We start from the raw sequence: 15,588 nt of genomic DNA, 5'->3' as shown, positions 1-15,588 counted from the left end.
AGAAACGGGTAATAATTAAATTACCAGTCCGTAACAGTAAGGGTTACAATGTGAAAAGGTCCAGAGCTCATGAGCCAGAAATGATCGATCTTCTTAATAGAACAGTAACACTCTAGGGGAAATTCAGAGAATTGAAAGAAAATAAAGGAAACTGAGCTTTACCTTGCAAAATGGGAGATGAGGAAAAAAAGAATACTAAAAACAGCCCTGTTATTTAGCAACAAGTTCCAACCTATCAGTAAAAACCTGGTTGCAACATATTTCTTTGCCTATTTGGGACATAGCATGAGGAACATCACCTCCTTTTATCATGCATTTGTAGTAGAATTCTTTTAGAACATCTTCAAACCATGAGCTTTTCACATAAGAACTGATGTCCCATAGCATTTACACAAGACACGGAGGAAATGATTTGACAGAAAAAGAGGGAAAATAGTAATTAACACCTTGCCTAGCCGAAACAGAGAATGGATAGGCAAGAAGTAGTATACTGTACATACCACTTCAAACCAATCTGCAAGGACATTGAAATTGGGATTTTTCTTGTAGCTCTGGATGACAGAGGATTTCACTCCTTTCCCTGCACACTCGATGAAAACCTGGGGGCGATCTACAGAAAGAAGCTGGACTTTCTTCAGCTCTCGAACACCCCAGAACAGGACCTGTGGTGGGCAGAGAAACACCAGTTGCACAAAGTGGGCAGAGAAAGTGCGATCGTTTGCAAACAGGCAGGAGACATTGGTTGGATGAAATTTGGGACCCCCCCAAAAAAAGCCTGGGAGATGGCCAATGCTGAACATCACCTCCAGTGAGGTCAGTTACAAGGGGAAGGCCTCCATCTCCTGCAGCCATCTTCCTGGACTGCACTGAGAACAAGTGAGGGGAAGCAGGTCCCTCAGCCTCACTCTGCCATGGGAGCAGTCCCTTCCTAGCAGGCCAGGACTGACAAGCAGCCTCTGCTGGTCTCAGGTGGAAGCACTGCCTCACTTGCCCAGCCTTAGAGAATCACTTTGATCTGAGCTTATCAGTATATTTTGGGATCCAAATGTTATTTTTACATCATTCCTATGGATTAGAATTTTAAGATTATCATCACACATAATTAAAACTTTATAGTCCAGTAACAGAGTAAAAGAAGCAGAGATTTGGAAATGGAAATACTCTATGTAGCTCACCTCCACTCTGTACTTGCTTAAAACAGGTCGGATGTTGGCTGGGACCGGGTAAATCTGGGAAACATCTGGTGGATCCACTGGGGGAAGTCTGTCTGGATCAGAATCAGGAATCTGAAAAATTTAGCAGTCAAGGATCAGGACAGTTTTTGGAAGAATAAAAACTATCAGAAGTATCTGTGAACGGTGTATTGAACACCAATTTAATGCAGTTTCGCAAGACACATTACGGAGCAGACAGGTGTAATGTGACTTGGACCGTGGCCTGTCCTGCTGTGATGTTAATACACTTGGCAGGAAGTGTGTTCAATAGATTGGGGTTATGTACCTTGCTGAAAAAATAGTCCCTGTTGCCCCAGCAGGATGTAGTCTGCCCTACAGACAGGCACGTATTGAAGCATGGTAATTTAATTTACGAAGAACAGAAAGCACGGTAATTCTATTTAATAAAAATCCTGAACAAAACTGCTTAGAAGACTTTCACAGACAAATTCTAGATCTGATCCTAGTTAAATAAGACTGGTGAACAGACAGTACACGAGTTAAATAGTACAGTTGCCAGCCAGACATGCCAGAGCTCTTCAGCTGCATTATATTTGGGAATAGCAGTCCTGCACCACTGGATGCTGTCAGCATTTGAGAACTTGTGAATCATATCTCCAGCATCAGGGATAGATCTTCTCAGTGCAGCTACTAAAATCTTGCTGCAGGCGGCACTTATGCTCTTCACGTGTGATGGCATATAAGTCTGCCCCACGTTCAGGAGCTTACTCGGGTATACACAAGCTCCCCGTGCCAGGTGGGTGGGAGCAGAACATGCTCCACCACAGCTCTGAGGCTTCACCATCTCACTGCTCTTCACCTCTTGTCGCACTCCAGGCTCTGCTGCTGGTTTGGTTCACCTTCTGTTGGAAAGCTCCCTGCTTATATTTCCCAACCCCTTCCTAATTCTCTGCAGTACATTTATGACCTTCTCATCCCATGCAGGGCAGATCTGAAGCCTGACCTGATTTAGTACATTCCTACATACAGCAGTTAAAGTCGGGGCCTGATGACCACTCCTACCAGAAGCTCGGGCTGTGCTAGCAGACAGCAGTAGGAACATTGGCTTCACAGGTAAACTAACAACCTGCAGGCAAAGCTCCCCTTGGCTTTCTCACAAAACACAGCACCTAAAGTGCACTGCACATACAGTTCTGGGAAAAAGAAACACACCTTCTGGAGAGCTTCATCGTTCCTGAGCTAACTTGTCACTGCTGAAAGGTGAAGCATTGAGAGACAGCTCTCAACGGACCTGTAAACTTGAACTCTTCCACTTCTTTTAGCTAGGCCATCTGCCTATACAGCTGTGTACTGTTGTGTGGGAGTTTCATTAGCATTAGGGAGAAGGGATTTGTTCCGAGGATTTTGTAGGTGTATGAGGAGATGGGTGGAAAACGTGTCTTCCAGCATAGCACCTGCAGCATATGCTAGTAATAACATAATTAACAGCAATAAATCACAGGAACATGTTTATGGCCCCATATAAGTAAGAATCTGAAGCAATTCTTTGAATAGACTTCGTGGAACTTAAGGCCAGAAATTTAGGTCTAGTTTTGTTGTTCCTCAGTGTATCTGGTTTCTATCAGCCACCTCTGTGATGCTGTTTAAAAAGCCAAACAGAAACACATAACTTTGTGAAAGATACCAGCCTGTCTAAAAAGCCAGCTGTTTGGATTTAATTATATTCACTTCACATTTTCTCCCTCTGTATTAATTGACATTAGACACTCCAAAAATGTACCCCCATAATAGATTAACTAGTACTATGAAAGAACTTTAACTAGTAATATAAAAGAGTAAATGGATAAGAGGCAAAGACCATCTGAACCAGATCACATACAAGATATCACATCCCCACGTATAATTTGACTCTCATGGTACCCAATTTTATTGTGCTATCTGACTTGGGGACTGATGACAGATGACCAAGAAAAGTATGTTCATCTGCAGGCTACAGTGACTTTTGAAAATAATTTCTAAACTGCTCCACTAGCTATGAGAAAAACTTTGTTGCCCAAAGACACAACTCAGGAGAGGAAGACACCAGAGATCATCTAGTCCAACCCCCCTGCTCAAGTAGGGTCACCTGGAACATGTTACACAGGAAACGTTACAGGTATCTTGCAATGTACTGGAGTTTTCCAAGATTTAACAACTTCTAGTGAAATTGAGTGTTTCTGTATTACACCATGAAATTCCACTCATTTCAGTGGTGGTATTCAGCCTGGTGTAACTCAGCAAGGATTTTGCTTCGTGGCCACAGTGAAACTACACAGAAAAAGAGGTGAAGAATGATCTAACACAATTAAAACGAAAGCACAGGAGAATACCTACAAGGTATATTTTCAAAGGGACTTTTTTCTTTTGATTTAAAAAAAAAAAAAAAAAAGTAAATCTTGAGCCCACCTTGAGCAAAATCAAGACTTCTAGTATCCATTAATCTATACTATTTTAGTCTAATATTTTTCTAAATTCCAGGATACTGCATTATAAGAACTGGGTTAGATCTCTAGCACTGACCCAGCATAACAGCATTCATTTTGAGAAACGAGTGCTGACTTTTCACACCCTGCTTCTTCAACTGAACCAAATGGTACCTGCAGCTCAGAGTTATTGAGCACGGTTTGTCACAGGAAGGGTTATGGGCTTGGAAGAAGAGAATGAATTAGTCGTTAGAGGTATTCATTTCCACCCTCAGAAATTCCCTATTATTGGAAGGAACCACTGGCACAACAGCTCCAGAAGTGCTTTGAAACCTTGCAGATGTTTATATGCATTTTTTCTGAAAATTTCTTTCATGTCCACATTGCTAATATCTGCCATGTGAGATGCTCTAGAGTGTTGTCACTGTAAAGAATAACATACAGTATGAACAGGATGAACAGGAGGACTACAGGGTCTTTACTTACAATTCTTTTCAACTCTCTGGAGAAGTCTTAGGGGTATATTTGGATATATCCCAAAAGTAGTGCTGCTTCCCTAGTCCCGTAAGACAGCAAAACAAAATACACTGCTCCCTTTGTTCACAAAGATTTCAATAAAAAAGAGGGAAAATTATGGTTAAGGTAGTAGACTGTACCCCTAGGTATCCACCCTAATGAGGTCCCCTATGTGTCCCCATGGTGTCATATTGCAGGGTTTCATCAAGAACATAATTAGCCTATCATGCTTAAAAGCCCATTTTATCCTGGGAATAACTGTAAAATGTGTCACAGAGTGCAACATTTTTACCAGTTCTGATTTCAGAATAAATTGTCAGTTTTTTAGTGCAGAGAAGTGGTGGCTCTGCAAATACTGCTGGGGCCTGAAAGCCCAGACACCTTACATTCTACTCGTGCATCTGCTCGGCTAGCCCCAGAGGTATGCCAAATTTGCCTTTTGTCTCACAGTGGGAAACCAGTGTAATATTTCTCCTAATACGTTACGGGTATCTAAAAACTGGGTTTTCCTTATCCAATTAATGTTATTCACAGCTCTCTTCTTCTAAGGGACAGAGAAATAGAGATTTTTGAAGTTGTTTAAGTCCAAAGAGTAGGGCATTGCAACGGCAATGGTAGTTTCATCACTGTTTCTTAAACCGGAGCCCAATTTAGAGCAGGGTAAGTAAAGGGTAAATGACACACACAGCATGTGAGAGGTTTGCTGTTGTTTGCACATCAGCAGTGTCCCCTCTTCCCCTGGCACGATGGCAACTAGGAATGACGCAGACTGCATGGGGACTAAGAGGTACAACAGCAGAATGATCCTGCTCCAGTTGCAGTTCACACTAATTCCCATGGTGTAAAAGACTAATGGTCCAGAAGGTCTAGTTTACCTCCAAAAGCTCAAATGCAGCAAGAAGATCTCCTCCAGAAAGATTTCCACAATACACTGGGTGGTAAGAGAGTTTAGGTGGTTCATATTTTTGGTCAGCAAGCCTCACCACAGGGGCAGCCACTGTAGACCCAATATATTCTGCTTTACCCTAAATAAAGGAGAACACAGGTGTGGAATGCATATGAAGCCAAGATGATGCAAAGCCTAGAATATTTGTGGAAAAACAAACAAACAAACAAACAAATAAACAAAAAGCCCACCCTTTTCCTGAAGTAAACAGCAAAGAAAAATGCAAGGCCAGAGATAAATCCATGTCTCCACAGAGATACAATATTGACAGTCGTGTGCAAGGAAAGTGGGGGAGAAGATGCTTCTAAGTCAGTCTTTGGGGACAGTATTCACTTGGGAAAAACAGGGCCACAGCTTTGCAAGGACAAAAGGTTAAGTCTCAGGGCTGATTTCAGACATTAAACTGCAAATCGTTGTAGCACTGAGCTCCATTCATCAAGGTTATCCATGTTGCTTGACCATTTTCCTTTTAATGCCTACTCAGTGACACAGCTTTGCCTTTACACTGACAGAAAGATGCAACAGCCTTTACTAAGAAGGATTTCAAATTTACCACTGCATCATCATCATACAGCTCGATGACAATCTCTGGGGGAAACTGAGCGATTTCCTGTCCATCCCCATGAAGCACAATGCCGTTGAAGAGCAGCATCTGGTTCCAGGTGGGGGACAACGTCTGAGAAATGATCTAATGAAAGAAAGGAAATGTTTAATATACTATAAATTGCTTGATTGGGAGTGCTTCATCAGGATGTGCTGGTGACATCCCAAATGATGGTTTGCTTGTGTCCAAGGTTTTAGAACTCTAAGCCCCACTAAGATAGTTTTAGAAGGCTCAAAACCTCCGAAAATCAGTTTTCATGTTATGGGTAAAAGTTCCCCTTTCTCTTTATAGGCCCCATCAATGCCCACAGACAACCATTTGCCTCCAAAAATATCTGAGGGAGATGTGTATTGGGTTTACGTGGCAAGGTTTTGGTACCAGTGGGCTGCAGGGGTGGCCTCTGTGAGCAGAGCCCAGCAGCTGCCCCATGTTAGATAAGAGCCAGCTCTGGCCAGCTCCAAAAGGGACCCGCTGCTGGCCAGAGCTGAGCCAATAAGTGATGTTTGTGCCTCTGGGAGAGCAGACTTAAGAAATGCAAAAAAAAAAAAAAAAAAAAAAAACTGCTGCACAACAGCATCTGAGAGAGAGAAGAGTGAGAACCAGCCCTGCAGCCCCCAAGGTGAGTGCAGCAGGAGGGCAGGAGGTGCTCCAGGCATGCAGCAGCAGTTCCCCTGCGGCCTGTGGAGAGGCCCCTGGTGGAGCAGGCTGTCCCCCTGCAGCCCATGGGTCCCACACGGAGCAGATCTCCACGCTGCAGCCCGTGGAGGAGCCCCCGGTGGAGCAGGGGGATGTGGCCTGGAGGAGGCTGCGGCCCATGGAGAGCCCCCGCAGGAGCAGGCCCCGGGCCGGAGCTGCAGCCCGTGGAGAGGAGTCCACGCAGGAGCAGGGGGTCTGGGGGGAGCTGCCGCCCGTGGGGGACCCGTGCTGGAGCAGTTTGCTCCTGGGGGATGGACCCCGTGGTACGGAGCCATGTGGGAGCAGTTGTTGAAGAGCTGCTGCCTGTGGGCAGCCCCCGCAGAATCAGTTTGGCAGGGGCAGAGTGACCATGAAGGAGTGGCAGAGACAAAGTGCTATAAACTGACTGCAGCCCCCATTCCCCGTTCCCCTGCGCCGCTCGGGGGGGGAGGAGGTGGAAGAGGGTGAGTTGGGGGGAAGGTGTTTTGAGTTTTTTTGGTTTCTCGCTGTTCTAGTCTGTTAGTAATAGGTAACAAATTTTATTAATCTCCCTATGTTGAGTCTGTTTTGCCTGTGACGATAATTGTTGAGTGATCTCCTTGTCCTTACATCAACGCTTGAGCCCTTTCCATCATATTTTCTCCCCCTTTCCCTTTCAGGAGGGGGAGTGAGAGAGCGGTTGTGGTGGAGCTCAGCTGCCCAGCTGGGTAAAACCACCACAAGATGTGGGACCACTTGCTATGGGCACATTTTTGCAGTGTGCGAAGGGGTGCAGAAGGTCTCACACCTCTGCTTTCTGCTTATTTCAGCTTTGCCATTCTAAAGTGATCCTTGAGAACTGAATTCCGCTGCAAAGAGCCATGCTGACTTGCACAGCTACAGAAGTTATATAAAGGTGGTCTTCACTCTTTGCTCAGTCATTGCACTCAGCCTATAAGGAAAGAGAACCGTAGGGTTCACCCTCACAACAAGCGATGAAAATGGCCCAAACTGAAAATATATAGAAAAATAAGTAGAGAAAGGTAATTCACTTGCTGCAAAGGCCCAGAAGCCCCAGAGAATATAATGTCTGAAAGAGCTAGAATAAACAAGTATTACTGCACCTCATGTTGAGTAGTAGGCTACACCAACACTTTTGCTTTGCTTGCAGTGGACTGTCAGGGGTTGCCTTTTAACAGCAGGTGGCCAACTTTTTGTGCTAGGCACCTCCTTGCAAAAACAATATTTTTCCTTTTCATAGCTTAATTCAACAAAAAACAACCAACCAAACTGTGTTTCCATTTACTGCAAGGGATTTTGCAACTTACCTTTGTGGTCTGGCAGTATGATGTGAAAGTAACTTTTGCAAAAGGATCGGAAAGTCCAGTGCTGTCAGCTGCAATGAGCCCCCTTGCCTGATACATGTGGGCTCTCAGCTGGAAGAGGTGCGTGGCTACATCATTGCAAAGAAAACAGTAATGTCAGACTCACAGAAATGAAGCAGCACATGGACAGGAGGGGAAGATCCACCACCTGCCATCCAACTGAGATCTGACAAAGGGAACTGTTGCTAGTGCTGTCTCACTAACGAAACACCTGAAACACTCAGAAGTTTGTGTAAGATTTCTGGATTCACTTAAAATCGATGTCCTTACTGTAAGGTTGTTAACTGGCAGTTTTTCTCTCTCCTCATCACAAGGAGACAGACCCATGGCACAGGGAAGTGAAAGTGTAAGAAAACAGGTGCTTCCTGTCCCTGGCACCTGCAAAGTGGCAGCAGCAGGATTGAGGACTTGACAACAAAATGAACTTTTGCTAATTAAAATTTGCTGAGTTGTGATTCTCTTATAGCAACTACTTTAAACAGAGGTCTTGCAACCCTCTGAATTAGAGCTTTTGGGGCTACCTGGCTCTTACAAGCCCTCTTACATTGCTACTATGGAGAAGAAACAGTGCCTTACTTTTATACCGCAGGCAGGCAGGTGAGGGCACCATGCTGTGCTCTGAGCTGGTGTTGGATGGTATTTCAGTTTCATACCCTACAGGCAAATTCTCCATGATGCTGCGGGCATAGCTGGCAGGTCCAAGCCATAGGTAAATGTCCACCTTTGCCTGCACAGTCCAGCCCAATGGGCGCTTGCCTGGTAGCTGAAGAAAAAAAAATCCACCCATTACCAACAAGCTCTAGAAAGAGGGCTGGCTGGATGCTGAGTCCTGTGAAAGCAGAGTAAACTACAAAAATAAAGGAGCATTCACTGAACTGATACACCAATATCTCCACAGTGAGTGGCCCTGAGACTCATTCAGCACAAGAAAATTCTGTGATTCTTAGGGAGGAGACAAGTAGTTGGTTGAAAGTCTGCATAAATGGCATAGTGTTTGTGCAGACTAACTGATAGCTGTAAGCATGCCAGTGCTAGCTGATATCCTACTTTTCCTAGACTTCAACCCACTTCACATTTCATGCAGTTTTGCTGGTCTCCAATAGCTAGTCCCATGTACTCCTAAAAATATTACCTCATCAGGTAGGTCAGAAAACATATTCCAGTATAAAACGTTACTGGTCTTGACAAACAATACAAATATTTCCTTACTCTCCTCTCCCACTACATCTAGTTCCACTTAGCTCAGTGTTTAGTTACCTGTTCACAAGGTAATTCTTGATATTGTAGGGCCTGCAGGATGAATTATGTTTGTTTAGTTGATTTGTTTGTTTATGCAGGCAGATAGCACCGTGCTTAACAGATACCTATGGCAATTATCAGAGGCTTAGATATTTCTGTCCTCTCTTTAGCTATGCTTTATGGGAGTGCTCCCAGCTGCTCCAGGTGAAAAACCACTAAAAAGTCATTAAATGACATTGCTATTGCCTGGTGTGTTCAGACTTTTCTTTCTGGCCATAGTAATAATTCCACTGCATAATATTCCACCGCTGGTCACTCTGCCTTCGTAGGCATATAATATTCACTAAGATGTTCCTTCAAGATGAATAACCCCAGAACAATATTTTAGATAAATATTTCACAAACCTAGGCACATTTTAAATAGCAAACATAGTCAGTTGCTATGTTAGCTCTGAATATCTATGTTCCTTTGCTATCTGAGTTGCATGCATGCTGAGCTCTTACCAGTCTCCTCCCAGTCTTCCATGTGCTGCACTCTGACGTCTTTGCCAGCAAAGAGGCTGCACCTCTGCTATCTGTTTAGTTATATAGCTATAGATAAACAATGCTATAAACTTGCTCTAACAAGTCATAGAGGAATGAATCACTCAGGCACCAAAAGCAGGGCAATAATACAGTACTTCAATAAGGACAAGCATAAATAGGAGAAGTAAGTATTACCAGATGGCATATATAAACATGTACACATTTTTAGTACATTACAAAGATAAATTTGTAAAATACAATCCCTGTGTGAAACTTGAATACCAAGGGCTCCTCAGTCATTACCTGTGTTCACAGAATGCCCCAAACTTACTTTCAGGAAATGGGTTTTAATCTTCCCACAGTCCTTGCCTCTCTGCTCTTCCTCTGGGGAATAGAGTATGTGTTTTGCCGGGACTCTTGCATATGCAACTCTCTTGTTGTTGCTGAGCATCCAGATGAACACATCGGGCACTGTATTCTGCGGCTTTAAACAACAAGGAATTCTGAACTAAAACTGCATTCTTTCTGTAAGCCACCACCATATCTTTTTTGTTAAAACAGCCTACCAAGAGCTGATTCCCCACCTCTCTTGTGAAATGGCAGATATATATCCTGAATAAAAGAGGCTGTCACTTCGTGCTTTGCAATCCAAACTTCCATTCCCAAGCACAGCTGAAAGTAAAGAGCTTCGTGCTGTGATTAAGGAGCACCCACTCTGCAGATCATTTCAGGGGAAATTACAGCTAAAAATCCAGGTATGACCGTCTCAGGAAGCCACTTACCCACGAACTGTGTAAGCTGAAAGTATCCACCATGGAAATGTTACCAACTTCACCTTTACAAGAAAAACAAAAAGGACCAGGGCCAAACTCAAGCGCTGGTATCCCATCATCTATTCTGCTTGTGATGATGCTCCATGGAGCCTTGCCCTGCCCTGAAGAGCATTTCCCCAAGCAAAGCCTAAGTATGGTTCAAAGCAAAGAACAGCCCAGAGACTGTTCTCAGGTGGCACTAGGAGTCCAGAAGGCACTAGGTTTTGGGAAGGAAGACAATTTGGCTGTAAGATGCAAACCATGCCAGTCTGTGGCACTCACTCCCTGAGCCCAGGAAAATCCATAGCCCTGTTTGGTTTGCTAGCACAGACAGTTTGCAGAAAGAGAACACTTGACTGGCTGGATTTTGGCCTGACCAAATACAGTTGTTCTTCTGTTATTATCAGGCTTAATAGTATGTCTAAACAGTGTCTGCACAGTCAAGTATAATAAAGAGATCCCTGAGTTCATACTAGTCCAAATCACTATGCCCATACAAGCAAGGACATGAATTCAGATCAGAAAGCAGGCTGTCTCCAAACCACCAGGGCATGACTTTTTTTTTAAACAACTACCAACACTCTGTACCACATCCACTCCATACCACTAAGCCCACTGTTTCCTACCCTAGTGTGTTAACAGCTCCATGAATTGCAAAACAATTGGGGCCAGATATCCAAAGGAGAACTCTGGATAACCAAGTCAGGACTTATTATTCACACTGCATTATGAAAATCAAATTGCGAATTTATCTGAATTTCTGTATGGATTACCTCATCAACCAAGAATCGAATTTTATCTATAAATGTCTGAGTCTCACGTATCATTTCATCCAGTGACATCTTTTTCTGCTGCTGAACAATTCCCTTGGCATCATTGGACAATGCTTCCTGCAATCAGGAAAGACGTATATTTCGTATGCATTATCAAGTAGCTTGAACTGGACACAGAAGACAGTAAGAGTCTTACATGCAAGTTAAAAAAAAAAAAAAAAGAGAGAAACAACAGAAAGAGATTAACTCTTTTGAGCTGAAAAACAGAATTGTGAATGTACCCCACCTTCTCTCTTATCTGTATGTGTACTGTATTTATGGAAGTCTCAGGAAACACATGATTGCCACCTGGAAATATAATGCTTTGATCCTGAAAGAAGGTACCACCTAATTCTGTGCTACAAACCATAAATAAAGCTAACGAACATTTCGATGAGCTGCACCCTTTTTTTATTTTTTCTCACTGCTTCCCGTTAGGAGGTGAATAAGGCCTCACTGCCCACTGAGGAGTTAGGTGCTTAAACCCCACTGAATCCTACGGTGCATCCTCTATCCTGGCTTTCCTCACTGGGAACAGGTCTCCTGTCTACTTTTAAACCCCAGCAATGTAGGATTTCAAAGCTTGCTTTATATACAATAGGAAGAAAAAAATGTTTTTAAGGAGTGACTCATCTGGCCTATTTTATATATCTACTTTGCCAAAAGATGGTCATAAACACCTCCTCATAGATAATAGACAGACAATCTTTAAAAAAAAAAAAAAGTGCAAGTGATTCTTGTGCTCTGTTCAGCCTAATCCAGATGCTCTCTTATACTAACAGCCCTCTAGCACTTGAGGGAGGGTAAATGCAAAGGAAACTTTAAAATGCAGAAATGAAGAATAAACACAAACTAGAATACATGAGACCACACTGATTCTGGTGTCTGCTTCTAAGTGTCCAGGAATATCAAACGCCAGACCCTACTAGTGTCGAAGTTCAGCCCCACCACAATAATTAAATTGCAATGTTAATTGTGTATTATTCTACTGAACAGCAATGTTAACTGGGTATTATTCTACAGTACTCAGCATCATCCCATTTTAAGACGCATGGAAAAGAAAAATTATTATTATGCTCATTATTATTATGTCTTATTTTTATTTAAAAACAGTATGTTCTGAATGATTTCAGGATATTTTACAACTCTTTATTAAGCACAGCAGGCTTTATCAAAAAAAAGTGCTCATGGATAATATATTCATATTAATTATAAAGCATTCCACTGCGGTTGAAATCAAATATAAATTAACATGTATACAACCCGTTTGCTTTCAGTTAAGATCATTGCATCAATGCTTAAAGAAAAAATACGCATACCAGTTCTTGCCTGAACAGCAGGAGTCTTTTTTTGTCCAAAGTAGTGTAGTTCAACCCTTTGGGCTTCTTTTCAGCAACGGTAATGAAGGCCCTAGGACACAACAATAACAGTTTTTTTGAATGTGTGTTTGTTTGGTATGGTTTGGTTTTTATGCGAGTTGCTAAAATACATTGAAATGAAATGCTCCCTGCCTGCTATAGTACATGAACCAGAAGACAGGCTGAAATTCTCTGTCTAAAATAAATACTGAGCACCCATAGGAGTCAAAGAATAGAGTCCAGAATCTCTGGACCGTACTTCATAAAAACAGGATTAATAAGTTAGGGTTTATATCTATTCTGAGCCAAATCATGTGTCTGACATGGAGCCCATTGGAGCACTTATCCCAGTATGTGGAATCCTTTGCTTTATGTTAACCTTGCATATTTTTACAGTATGCCTATCACACACTGTATTAAACCCTATTTATTACATGTTCTATTCTTAGAGTCCAGAAAGCCAAAACAATATGGAAATGATTGGCAGTAGTCTCCTGTCAATATTGAATGTTGAAAGTAGCAATAAAATATTTTCTTTGTGTAAATAGAAACTGCAATTTGGGAAGCCCTTTGTTTTTATAGCAAAATAAATACATCCCAGTAAGCTTACTGTACATTTTATTATTTTTTTTATCACCAGTTTCCTTGTCTAGTCTTGAATTTGTGGCCAACATATAAAGTTGATTTTCTGTATTCCTTTAGTAAACGTAGTTACCTGCTCTGATTGATAAAATCACTTAGGGTCGTCCTCATTTTCTCCTCAGATTCAATTTCTGAAACCTTGATCAAATCCTTTACTTGCTCTAATGATTCCTCCTAAGAAAAACACATGAAAAAGCTATTATGCAAAGAAGGGTTCTTTGTCATACTGCTGGTGCTGTAATGCCATTATTCACCATATGACTAGCAAGAATGAGGCAGGTGAGTTTGCAACGTGACAAAACAGGACCTTTGATACACCACTAAGCTTTATGTGTGCAGAGAAGACCCCGGCAGCATGAACGTCTTTCCAACACGTTTCTATTGCTTGGAGCTGCTTTGTTTCCTCAATTTGGTGAAGACCAGTCAGAGGAAACGTTCTCCACTAGCTGGGAGGAAAAGCTATATAATTCTCCTTGGTTCTGTTTGCAGCCCCACTGCTTACATTTAGCAAGCTGCTGGAGTTAACTTCTCAAACTTCAGCGGGCACAGGAGGCCTAGCCCAACACCTACAGTCACCATTGAGAACTGGAGTCTGTCCTCACAAGCTAAGATAAAGGGCTGAATGGTAAGAAATAAATCTGGGTGAAACTGTGGGGACCTGTTTTGGGGAACCTTACCTCTCACTGCCATGATCTGCTGAATGCCGGAGCCTGGGAGTATGGTTGCCACTTACCAGGTGGTCTGCCATCTTCTCAAGAGTGTTGGAGGAGTACAAACGAAAGGTCTGGTTGCCCCAGTAGCTCTTGACACAGATGCAGGGCTTTCTCTCATCGTACGGCAGGTACTGATAGTTCCTAGGAAAACAAAGTGCAGAGCAGATTGTAAAAGTAAGAAAGGAGTTCAGGGGGAGGCAATGGAAAGAAAAGATGTTTGGTGCTCTCTCACAGTACAGAAACCAAGGACACCACAGGATGTGTTCATATGTGCTATCCAGTGAATACATGGGAAGAAAAAACAGAAGCATCACTTACTTACAAGATCACATGCTTTCTATGAGAACCCTGAAAAGAAAAGTCTTAAAGCCAGTGGATCTAATTCCAGTGTTTTTCAGGGTAGAAGAAAAGCTACACAAAGAGGCACGCAGAGAAGCTCTGAAATATCGTGTTAATGATGGGAAGCAATAGGAGTACAACGTATAGCAGAAAAATGAGCAAAGATTAAAACCTGACCACCTCTTTAAGAGCAAGGGCTTTGTGCACTGCACTGCCTGGCAGGACAGAGTCTCACTGACACTTTCATTTCATGGGACATTTTTTCGAAAACAGTGGCTAGTAGACATTGACATGTCTTGGCAGAAGCTGATCTACAGGACCCTGCTTAGTAAAAGTGACACCTAACTCATAACAACTCAGCAATAAAATGCGTCTGCTGCTCTCTCATTTCCCAATTTCTATCTCAGGGCCAAGTTGTCATATTGACTTTTTTTGCAGAGCTACTTTCTTCTGGTGTTTACTTAAAGAGGGTCTTGTACCGAAAAAATGAGCAAGACACCAGCACAACCAGAGGCTCTGCAAACTTTAATGCACACTTGGCACAGAGCCTGGTGTTTTCATTAGAGTTGTGGCAGCCACGACATCAAAAGCATGTATCTGATGAGCACCTGATGTCCTCCCTTTATATGATACTACAGTGCTATGATACACCGCACTTAGCCATACTGGATTTAACACTAGAAGCTGCATCATTTCAGCTAGTAACAGCAGGACAGTGGAGAGCTTTTTAATGGAAACCAAGCTCTATAAACTGCTTTACATTCTTCTGGGAATGGCTCCAACCCAATGCCACAAATACATGCTCTGCAGCTCAGAGCTCTTTTCTGGTGTGTACTCATCTTGTGACTGTTCAGTACTTCTCCACTGAAACTGATTCTCCAGATAATAAAGAATAAAAGCTCTTGAGCCTCCTACTCTTCGCAGTGTCCCACAACTGGAAGAAAAAATGGTTGCATTTTCCATTTCCTCTCCTCTGGGAGAGGCTGTGGTACTTAAGCTCCAGCACCTGGAGCACCTCCTGCCCTCCTTCTGCACTCACCTTGGGGGCTGCAGGGCTGCTTCTCACTCCTCATTCTCCCAGCTGCTGTTGTGCAGCAGTTTTTTGTTGTTGTTGTTATTGTTTTGTTTTTTCAGTTTTTTGAATCTGCTCTCACAGAGATGCAAACGGCATCACTTACTGGCTCAGCACTAGCCAGCAGCAGATCCCTTTTGGAGCAGCTGGAGCTGTCTCTGATATGACATGGGGCAGCTGCTGGGCTCCTCCTGCAGCCACCCACTACCAAGTCCTTGTCACATAAACTCAGTACACCCTAATAGGTTTTTATAAGAGTTTTTCTGTTCAAAAATAGATTAAGATCATTTGATTGTCCTATGGAATATCAAAAGACATACAGAATTTCCAATAT

The 15,588-nt window shown here is 42.8% G+C and overlaps 1 protein-coding gene across 1 annotated transcript in view; it reads right to left on the bottom strand.

The window, feature by feature from the left end:
• Window positions 1-15,588, bottom strand: part of FER1L6 (fer-1 like family member 6) — a 65,740-nt gene that overhangs the window by 27,242 nt on the left and 22,910 nt on the right. Inside the window, 11 exon segments of the mRNA XM_040547780.1 lie at window positions 501-662; window positions 1,176-1,286; window positions 5,029-5,178; window positions 5,653-5,787; window positions 7,686-7,810; window positions 8,319-8,505; window positions 9,838-9,990; window positions 11,092-11,208; window positions 12,450-12,540; window positions 13,204-13,304; window positions 13,864-13,984. Coding sequence (XP_040403714.1) covers window positions 501-662; window positions 1,176-1,286; window positions 5,029-5,178; window positions 5,653-5,787; window positions 7,686-7,810; window positions 8,319-8,505; window positions 9,838-9,990; window positions 11,092-11,208; window positions 12,450-12,540; window positions 13,204-13,304; window positions 13,864-13,984 — 1,453 coding nt within the window.

Source organism: Cygnus olor, chromosome 2 (assembly GCF_009769625.2).
Source record: "Cygnus olor isolate bCygOlo1 chromosome 2, bCygOlo1.pri.v2, whole genome shotgun sequence".
Taxonomy (NCBI): Eukaryota; Metazoa; Chordata; class Aves; order Anseriformes; family Anatidae; genus Cygnus; species Cygnus olor.
The sequence above is the reverse complement of the archived record's forward strand: the minus strand, read 5'-3'. Positions and strand labels throughout refer to the sequence as shown.